This window comes from Euphorbia lathyris, chromosome 4, assembly GCF_963576675.1.
Source record: "Euphorbia lathyris chromosome 4, ddEupLath1.1, whole genome shotgun sequence".
Lineage (NCBI taxonomy): Eukaryota > Viridiplantae > Streptophyta > Magnoliopsida > Malpighiales > Euphorbiaceae > Euphorbia > Euphorbia lathyris.
Genome location: NC_088913.1, coordinates 21,151,844 through 21,163,400, shown reverse-complemented (window position 1 = coordinate 21,163,400; position 11,557 = coordinate 21,151,844). Strand labels below are relative to the sequence as shown.

General features: G+C 35.1%; 1 protein-coding gene across 1 annotated transcript; it reads left to right on the top strand.

Moving 5' to 3' along the window:
- Window positions 1–263: 263 nt before the first annotated feature.
- LOC136227320 (probable glutathione S-transferase) lies at window positions 264–1,402 on the top strand. The gene is made up of 2 exons (XM_066015964.1): window positions 264–639; window positions 851–1,402. Exons 1-2 carry the CDS (start codon window positions 325–327, stop codon window positions 1,217–1,219), a joined length of 684 nt encoding a protein of 227 aa, XP_065872036.1. The 5' UTR covers window positions 264–324; the 3' UTR covers window positions 1,220–1,402.
- Window positions 1,403–11,557: the final 10,155 nt, after the last annotated feature.

Sequence of the window (11,557 nt, the reverse complement as noted above, 5' to 3'; positions counted from 1 at the left end):
TTTTAATAATTGTACTTTACAGTGCTATAATTATATTATACAACAACAACAAAGCTTAGTCCCGAAATGATTCGGAGTCGACTAACATGAACCATCATATAAAACCGTCAAGTCGTGTCAGCGACACAAATTCTCTCCCTCCACTCTTTCCTATCCACTACCATATTTTCCTAACGTCTCTAATTTTATATCCTTTATCAAATTAGAGATGTTAGGGCTCCACTTGATTTTGTATCCATAAATTTTATACCCATAAATTTATTAAGGAAGCTGAATCTTACTATAAATGGATAGACAGACAGGTGGAATCTTGAAAACATAAAAATGGGTGAAGAAGTGAAACTATTTACGACGTGGTCAAGTCCATATGGTTTAAGAGTAATCTGGGCTCTAAATTTGAAGGGGATTCAGTATCAAACACTAGATGAAAATATCCTTCAAAAGAGCTCTTCTCTCCTGAAATACAATCCAGTATACAAGAAAGTACCAGTTCTTGTTCATAATGGAAAACCAATCTCCGAATCTCTTTTTATTCTTGAATATCTCGACGAGACATGGAAAGACCAATATCTACTGCTGCCTCAACATCCTCATGACAGAGCCAGGGCCCGGTTTTGGGCCAAATTCGGTGATGATAAGGTATTTAATCTAGCTTGCTTTGTATAATTTTTATTTTACAACTTTGTTTGGATTAAGTAACTTCAAAATCGGGCATAAAAGTCTTCGGATTTTGATATCTACGAAAATAAAAGTTCAAACGATCATTGAACATATGAAATGTCCGTAAATCACACTTTTTTACTAACTTGATTGCCAACATTTTATATGTTCAACATTTTTATTGATGCAGGTATTACAAACAATAGCGTTTGGTATTGTTGGAAAGGAAGGAAAAGAGCAAGAAGAAGCAGTATGTGAAGCTAGGGAGAATTTGAAGTACGTGGAAGAGGAGTTAAAAGGGAATAAATTCTTTGGAGGGGATCAAATTGGAATTGTGGATCTTGCATTGGGTTGGCTTGGTTATTACATTGCTGTATTTGAAGAGGTAGTAGGTTTCAAAATCATTGACCAACAAAAGTTCCCATTTTTGACTGAGTGGATGAAAGAATTTGCAAGTTTGCCATTCATCAAAGAAACATGGCCACCTTTTCGCAAATTGGTAGCCAGGTTTGTTGAATTTAGGAAGTCTCACCTTTTAAAAGCAAAATCCAATATTTAATCTCTTCATTGGTTTTTTTTTAATTTCTGTTTTAGTTGTATCACAATTTTAAGTGGCAATTTTTACTCCTTTTTTGTTTTGTAATGGCTATTTAGGCCATGCTTGGTTATTGAATAAGATGAGTCACTACAATTGTGCAAAGTGTTTTGTTCAATCATTACAATTGGGTATGAGAGCCTCCTACAAGAAAATAATACAACAATTTTTTTTTTTGATTGATTTCCAAATATGAGAAGAGAAACGAGAGAATGAGTGAAGAAAAGAATTTGATAATCACTATAATAATTGGAGCTTACTCATGGATAATCCTTTGAGATCCAAAGGGTATTGGAATTTGATTGAAAGTGGTTATGAGGAATCAACAAAAGGAATGGCATTGCCTATAGTGCAGCAGAAGGGACAAGAATTATCTATTTCAGGCTGCTGCTGACAGAACAATTTCTTACAAATACTAGAGAAACCTACTACAAAGGAGATTTGGGATTCAATGAAAACGAAGTTCAAGGAAAATGAAATTTTGGACTCTTCAAGCTTTGAGGAGAGATTTTCAAATTCTAAAGATGAAAACAAGTGAAATCGGATACAAAATAATTGACACATTGAGAGAGTCTAAATACAAAATGATGGATGGATGTTTTGAGGCAGCATGTTAGGCCTACCTATTTTTTTGATGTGGCCTGCCCATCACTTGTTAGGCCTAGCTAGCTGCAATTAGCTCTGTTTATTATTTGGTCCAATTAGGGACAAACTAAGAGTAATTTATTTATTTAAAAAAAAGTTATAGGTAGATTAAATAGAAAACACCTAAATTATAATTATAAAGGCAAAACACATCATTCGACCCTTGACCTATCCAAAATTTATATATTTAATCACTGACTTATTATTTGGTCATATTTGACCCTTCACCTATCCGAATTAGTAAAATTAAACCCAAAATGGATGGAAAGTTAACTGGTTTTGGTTCTGTTACCATATAAACAATTTATTGTATCATTTGTAAAAATTACAAAACCTCTTTGAATCTAAAATGATATTTTACATCCTAACCAGTTCATCTTCTCCTTCTTTCCAGATTCCTTCCTTCCTTCCTTCCTCTGGCTTCTTATCTTCTACAATTCCTTCGCTCCCATCATGAGCATCATGTCATGAACATCATGTTAATATACAGTAATTCATTCAAATTGGAGGAAAAAGCAATTAAACAAACAGTGTCTTCATGACTTTTTTTTAGATCACACGACCCATCAAAAAATTGAAGAAACATAGCAAGCTGTATGAGAATGAGAAATTGATTAGATAATTAAGAAAGAGGTTACAGGTTTCATAAATAAAATAATAAAAACTACAAAGAGATAAACATGCAAAAAGATGGAATTAATGATCTGAAAGAAACTGTGTTTAATTGATGAATAGGAAACCGAGCTTGTATTGTAATTGTATCCCATGAATAATCACAAAATCAGATAAATCTGTATAAAGAAAAAAAAGGATGATGAAACATTTGGGTAGCAGAGATTTGAAGATCTCCAAGAAGGTGTGAAATAATTACAAAGAAGGAAATTGGGAAGTGAAAGGGAATCATGGGAAAATTCTGGAAAAAGGATTGGAAAACTGAAAGTAAAGTGAAAGAGAAGACGCGCTGGGGAAGGAAGGAATCGCGGAAGAGAGGACGGTGGAGAGAAGGAATCACACGAAATCCAAGACGAAGACTCATTCGGATTGGGATGTAAAATATCATTTTAGATCCTACCAATTTTTGAAATTTCTACTAAGGCCACAATAGATTGTCTATATGGTAATAGAATCATCTCAGTTAACTTTCCATCCATTTTGGGCTTAATTTTACTAATTCGGATAGATGGAGGGCCAAATATGACCAAATAATAGGTCAGAGGCCAAATACACAAATTTTGGATAGATCAAGGGCCAAATGATGCGTTTTGCCTAATCATAAATAATAACAAATTAATTTTTTTAAGGGTAAATTCCAAAAAAAAAAAAAAACCTATGGTTTAATAGTTTTAAAAAAAATCTCACGTGGTTTGTTTTTACAAAAAAAAAAAAAAAGACCGTGTTATACGCCGTTACAAGAATTACGGAAAATGGCTTAACATCGTTTAATTTGATGACGTGACAAAGGGTAAAATGGTCCGAATTAAAATAAAAAGATAAAAAAACAAAAAACAAAAAGAAAATTAAAATAAATAAAAAAATTCTCCAAATTGGGCCACCATTTTCTTCTTCTTCTTCTTCTATTACAGTGGCCAGAATTACGCCAACGGGAAAGGCATATGAATGAAATCAGTGGCCAGAATTACGCCAGCGGCGAAGGCTTTTGCTGTGACGAAGACGTTCCCGTCCGTTCTTAGGAAACGGTGATGCTTTCCGATGAGCGGGATTGCGATGCCAACTATTCCGGACATGAGAATTGACGCCATGGCCACGAATTTGAGAATGAGTGCTGCCGAGTCGTCTCGGCAAGAATCGTCGTCCGCTGAATTGCAGTTTGTTGTCATTGATTCGAAGATCCCGTTAGATAAAAGATCTTCAAAAGAAGTAAGAGATCAGAAAAACTTGAAATTAATATTAAAAAGAAAGTGAAAACAATGAAATTAGAAGAAGAAGAAGAAGAAGTGTAACTGTAACTGTAACAGAAGAAGAATCCCCCAACAAATTCGGATAATTTTACCCTTTGTCATGTCATCAAATAAAACGGTGTTAAGCCATTTTCCATAAAACGGTCTTTTTTTTGTAAAAACAAACCACATGAGTTTTTTTTTTAAAACCATGAAACCACAGAGTTTTTTTTTTTTTTGAAATTTACCCTTTTTTAATTACTTCAACCAAATTCAATCAAAATATTCTAAAATAAACAACTTCAATATCAAATACTAAACAACTTTATCGAAACACTTCACTATCAAATATTAAAGAACTTTATTCCTATAACTAAAATTCCAATTAGATTTCGAGTCATAACCCTTTTTGTGTCACTCAATTGGTCATGGTATCCCGACATTTCATGATGGGTTTGGATTCTCCATCTCCAATAAAAATGGTGCAAGATCTCCTTCTAATATCCTTTCCCCTTAAAATCAGGATTATCTTCCGATTTGTTATTGGCTAAGTAAATATCTAATTGTGTCTTCATTAGGATCACTGATGATTTCTTCACACTAAACAACAGACCGAATTGCCTATGTCATCTGGTCAGTTTTGGTGCGAGGGTCAGTGTTAGCATCCTTTTTCATTGCAATGGAAATTGATTATGTTTACCAAGTGAATGCATTACCCTTCATGTCGTTTTCTCTTTTAGTTGATAATAAACAGTCATAGTTATTTTTTTTGTATATTGATGAAGTTTCTAGTTTAACTCTCGAAGGTAATTCCACTTAATAAAAACCTTATATAGTGATAAACATGAAATTATATGATTTTAGATAAAAACCTTAATTAAAGTTGCATTAATCACATCCACATGTTTAGTCATAAATAATAATTTTAAAGCAAAATCATAAATTTGAGCCAATTTAAAAGCTCATTTACATATTAGGACTACTTCATTCACTTTTTATAAATCTAGACATTTTCACTTTATTTGGACAAAAACACTCTCATATTTCTCATTCTCCTGCAAATAAAATGGAAGCAGCGCCTCCTTTTCCTTCTTCTATTCTTTTCTTTCTTTTCATTTTCTACAATAATTTAGACAACAAGTAAAATAACAATACAATCCAACAGCTAAAACCTTGTCCATCTGAAAAGTCTTGTTTTAGGTTTTACCTACATTTCAATTTCATACAATATCATAAATAATTTCTAAAATTGAGTCAAGTTACCAATATTATGGGTAAAATTGATCTTGAATGTCAACTAAGGGTAAATTGCACCATTCTAGACATTAATACTAAAATTGCTCCTACTTGTAAATCTTAGGGTATTTTTACACTTTATCCCAATTAATTACGCCCAAAATTGCTCTATTATCCAAAATTGTTCATATGACATCAATCATGATATCAATGGGTAGCTCGTTCAGTACGTTGTTGATACGTACATTTCCCATCGAATAATGCATTCTTTTCCTGTAAAATGTCTGTTATATCTCTAATTTTGATAAGGGATTATATATATATATATATATATATATATATGTGTGTGTGTGTGTATGTGTGTGTGTGTGTGCAGGACCGACCCTGGGTCTAGGCTAGGAGTGCGCCGGCCTAGGGCCTAAGGCTGTAAGGGGCCCAAATTTTTTATTAGTTGTGAACGTATATATAAGTATTAGAAAATAATTTCACATGAAACTTAAATAAGTGTGTTAATGGTAAAGCTTGCATTCCCCATTCATAAGATCTTGTGTTCGATTCCTAATAAAAGAAAGTTTTTTAGATATCTCCTCAAGAATGATTCTATGTTCGATTCCTACAATAAGGAGAGCTTAGATGGAGAAAGAAAAAAAAATTATTCAAATTCAATTTTAAAGACTCATTTACAAAGATTTATAAATTAAGACTCTAGAATATATTTACTAAGGTTTAGCATTTATGAATTTATATCAAATGATATATATACTTTAAGTTATGTTATAGATTTATAAATTAAAAGTCTAGAATATATTTATTAAAGTTTAGAATTTATGAATTGAGGTCTAAATTTTTTAAATTAGAGTATTAAATCATACTTTATTTCTTATATACGAAAAATAATGACATATTGAAAAGTATTTTTGATGATATGATTTAATTGTACTTTTTGTAATCAATTGTGATATTCATGTAAAAAGCTCTAAAAATTATTTAGTTTGTTTTATCCAAAATGAGTTAAATTTCACTTATGAAAATACTCCGATAGGAAAATATTATCAAGTAATACCACATTAGACAAATGATAAAATTTTAGATACCATATGGATCAAATGATAAAATACTTCAATAGAAAAATGTTATCAAATAATACAATAGTAGCCAAATACATTTTAACTTTTTTTACGTAAAATATTTTTTATTAAAAGAGCCTTTATTTATTATTCCGCATAGGGGCCATAGATTATCAGGACCGGCCCTATGTGTATAGGATGACATGTGTACAACTAAATATTATGCGAGACCATAACATTGTTGAAAAATGAAGGGAGTAAAAAAGCAATTTGAAAAGTGGAATATATATGAACTTTGGATTACTAAATAGTTTACAGAAAATGAGACACGGCCTCACTCAATTTTCTCTCTTTCTCTGACACACCACTTCTTTTTTTATTGTTCTATATATTAAAAGACTAAAAACAAACTCTATTTATAGAGTTCATTTTTTCGGACACATGCTAACAATTACATACCATATACTACATTTTTCTTACATTTTTCTTATCTAGTGAGACATGCATTAATTATAGCCACCATTCTCCATACCTCTATTATAACCCAACTACATCACATACTCTCTTATCTTGTTTGATTTTTCTTTTCTTAACTAATTTTTTATTTTTTTATTATTTTAAACAATTAAGTTTATTTATTATTTTAACATGCCCCCTTAAACTTAATTTTTTATGACTCCTAGTTGAGCTCTCAAATGACTGAACACATCGTACTTCAATGGCTTCGTAGAAATATCTGCAATCTGATCTTGCATCTTTACGTACTTCAGTGTAACGTGTTTTTGCTCAATGCAGTCCCGAATAAAATGATACCTCGTATCAATGGGCTTACTCCGATCATGAAATACTGGATTTTTCGCTAATGCCAGTGCAGACTTGTTATCGATAAAAATCTCTGTTGGATCATTTTGACTCATTTGAAATTCTTTTAGCAATTTTCAGAGCCAAATTGCATGACAGACACATGAGGTTGCAGCAACATATTCAGCTTCACAGGTTGACAGCGTCACGATTGCCTGCTTCTTCGAACTCCATGTAAATGCAGTATCACCCAGAAAAAATATAAAACCAGTTGTACTTTTTCGGTCATCTTTGTCCCCGGCCCAGTCACTATCACTATATCCAACTAATTTGAAATCATCAGATTTTGAATAAAGTAAACCCAAATTAGTTGTACCTTTCACATAACGGAGAATTCTTTTGGCTGCGTTCCAATGTGACACTGCTGGGGCTTCCATGTATCGACTTACTAAGCCGACTGCGTAAAGAATATCTGGTCTCGTACACGTCAAGTATTTGAGACTTCCGACCAAGCTTCGGAATAATGTCGGGTTGACTCTGTCTCCACCTTCATCTTTTGTCAGCTTGATTCCACATTCGACTGACGTGCTGACGGAATTACAATTTTATCTTGAACTTCTTTAAGATCTGCTTTGCAAAACCATATTGAGAAATAAAAATTCCATCATCATTCTGCTTCACTTCAATGCCAAGATAATATGACATTAGACCAATGTCAGTCATCTCGAACTCACAAGCCATTGTATTCTTGAATTCCTCAAACATCTTAGGATTGTTCCCTGTAAAAATAAGATCATCCACATACAAACAAACAAGTAACATATCTCCATTTTTCACTTTTGCATATAGGGCATATTCATGCGGGCATTTAACAAAACCATTTTCTTGAAAATATTTGTCAATGCGACTGTTCTAGGCTCGTGGTGCTTGCTTGAGATCATAAAGTGCCTTTTTTAATTTTAGCACTTTATTTTCTTGACCTTTTACAACATACCCAGGTGGTTGCTAGATATAAATTTCCTCCTTCAGATATCCGTTGAGAAATGAGGATTTCACATCCATTTGATGGATTCTCCACCCGTTTTGAGCAGCTATAGAAATTACCAGTCTGATACTCTCCATTCTGGCAACAGGAGCAAAGACTTCATTGTAGTCAATTACGGGTCATTGACTGAACCCTTTCGCCACCAATCTTGCTTTATGTCGGACAATTTCAATGGGTTTTTGACCGGCCGGAAGTGACGTTAGTTCCCATGTTATATTTTTCTCGATCGAATGAATCTCCTCTTCCATGGCTTTTCTCCATTTTTCATCTTTCATTGCTTCTTCTGGATCTGTTGGTTCATCATTAACAAAATGACAATAAAGAGTTAATTCATCATCGAGATTTTCTTGTTACATCATGGAGATCTTTAATAGGTATGAATTTTTTAGGCTTTTCGGGTGGATGTTCATCTGAACTGTCTTCATTACTCGAGGACGAACTCGAACTGGATGAGCTTGTTGATGTCGAACTGGTTACTGGTGTTGTGGCTACGACTGTGGCTGGTTCTTCCTGATCATTGTCTTCATCCATGAAAGGATAAAAACTGTAGTTGTTTTGTTTTTCACCGGTCCAGTCCCAAACTGCTTCTTCATCAATGGTGACATCTCTACTGATGACGATTTTCTAAGTTTGAGGATCGAACATTTTATACCCTTTGGAATGTTCTGAATAGCCCACAAACAAATATTTCTTACTTTTATCATCTAGCTTCTTGTGTTCTTCATCCAGTACATGGACATGAGCAACACTGCCAAAAACACGCAAATGAGAAATATTGGGCTTTATTCCACTCCATGCTTCTTGTGGAGTTTGATCCCAAACACTAACAGTTGGCAATCTGTTCAACAGGTAGACAGCACAGTCTACTGCTTCGGCCCATAACTCCTTCGGCAAATTTTTGCTTTTTAACATGCTCCTCACCATGTTGAGCACCGTTCTGTTCTTTCTTTCTACTACGCCATTTTGCTGAGGTGATCTGGGGACTGAAAGGAAATGACGGATTCCATGCTTTTCACAAAATTTCTTGAAAGAGATGGACACGTATTCACCGCCTCTGTCTGATCTGAGTGCTTTAATAAAATGACCACTTTCTTTCTCCACTTCGACTTTGAATTTTTTAAATGTCTCAAAAACTTCTGTTTTTTCCTTCAAAAAATACACCCAAGTTTTTCTACTATAATCATCAATGAAAAGTAGAAAATATTTATTTTTACCAAGAGACTGTGGAGTGATCGGTCCACACACGTCTGTGTGAACTAGCTCAAGTGGCGCCTTTGCCCTTGACATGGACTCCTTTGGAAAACTGGTTCTGAATTGTTTTCCAACAAGACATCCTTCACACAGTTGATGAGGCTGGTCAATGTGAGGCAATCCGTTTACCATCTGCTTCTGTCCCAATTGCTTCAGTCCTCCAAAATTGAGATGTCCGTACCGTAAATGCCAAAGCCAGGGGGGAATTTGCACACAAGTTTTCAAACATTTGACCACGTCCGTCTGAATGTTAATTGTGAACATTCTATTTCTCGCCATGGGTACTCGTGCAATCAGCTCCTTTTTCTCATTCAACAGGAGTAGTTTTCGGTCCACCATGTGAACTTCATCATTTTTCTCCAGTAACTGTCCCAAGCTCAAAATATTGCTTTTCATGCTAGGAACATAATAAACATTATCAATAAACTGGTGAGCGCCATTTTTTAGCTGAATAAGAATGGTTCCTTTGCCTGCAATAGGAACCTTAGAGGAATCTCCAAATACAACATTACCGCGAACGGATTCATAGAGCTCCACGAACATCTTCTTGTCACCACACATATGATTACTTGCCGCATTGTCAAGATACCAGATATTATTTTCGCGATTTTCTTCACCTTCGTAGGTATAAGTAGCACTGTGCCAGTTATTTCCTCATCTTGAATATTATTGGCAGTCTCCTCTGCCTCTTTAGGCGGACTCCAACATTCCACAGCATAGTGACCATACTTAGAGCAATTATAACATTAAATTTTGGATTTGTTGCGTCCTTCATTCGGCCTCCAGTTTTCTCTTCCTTGATCGCGTCCTCGGCCTCTTCCTCTCCCTCTGGTTAATTGAGTGCTTCTTTCATTGTTGTTGTTGCCATTTTCATTTCTGCCTTGACTTCTGCCACATCCTCGTCCTCTACCATTTCCTCCTCAACCTCCTCCGCGTCCTTTGCCGGACTGACTAATTTCACCATTTTTAAACACAGCCTTCGTTGCTAGGACTAGTTCTGCGGAATCTTCTCTTCGTTTCTCAAACCGCTCCTCTCGTGCTTGTAGTGACCCTACAACTTCATCAACGGACATTTCGCTAATGTCTCTAGACTCCTCCATAGCCACCACTATATAATCAAATTTTGGTACTAGTGATCACATAATTTTTTCAACAATTCTGAACTCTTCAATTTTTTCTCCATATTGCCGCATCTGATTTACGACATATTTTACTCGGGATGAGTAATCACTAATGGCCTCCATCTCTTTCATCCTCATCGTCTCAAATTCTCCTCTCAGCATCTGTAAACGAACCTTTTTTATCTTTCTCTTCCCTTTGAAGAGAAACTTGTAGGATTTCCCACGCTTGTTTGGCGGTGGTAGCTTCGGCTATTTTCTCGAACATTAATTCATCCAAACCTTGATGGATGAGAGTAAGCGCCTTTTGATTGCTTTTGCGATTTTTTTGCACAGTATCTTTTTCTGCCTGTGTCAAAGTTGCCTCATTGCCTGGGACTACATAGCCTTTTTCAACAATATCCCAGACATCTTGAAATCCGAGTAACTCCTTCATTCGAATACACCAACTTGAATAATTGGTTTTGGTGAGCTGAGGATATTGATAAGGAAGTTTGATACCGCCTGACATTTTTTATAGGGTCTGTTTTGCGGAAGACTGACTCTCGTAACGTGGCTCTGACACCATTTTTCATCTTTCATTGCTTCTTCTGGATCTGTTGGTTCATCATTAACAAAATGACAATAAAGAGTTAATTCATCATCGAGATTTCTTGTTACATCATGGAGATCTTTAATAGGTATGAATTTTTTAGGCTTTCCGGGTGGATGTTCATCTGAACTGTCTTCATTACTCGAGGACGAACTCGAACTGGATGAGCTTGCTGATGTCGAACTGGTTGCTGGTGTTGTGGCTGCGACTATGGCTGGTTCTTCCTGATCATTGTCTTCATCCATGAAAGGATAAAAACTGTAGCTGTTTTTTTTTCACCGGTCCAGTCCCAAACTGCTTCTTCATCAGTGGTGACATCTCTACTGATGACGATTTTCTGAGTTTGAGGATCGAACATTTTGTACCCTTTTGAATGTTCTGAATAGCCCACAAACAAATATTTCTTGCTTTTATCATCTAGCTTCTTGCGTTCTTCATCCAGTACATGGACATGAGCAACACTGCCAAAAACACGCAAATGAGAAATATTGGACTTTATTCCGCTCCATGCTTCTTGTGGAGTTTGATCCCAAACACTAACAGTTCGCGATCTGTTCAACAGGTAGACAGCACAGTCTACTGCTTCGGCCCATAACTCTTTCGGCAAATTTTTTGCTTTTTAACATGCTCCTCACCTTGTTGAGCACCT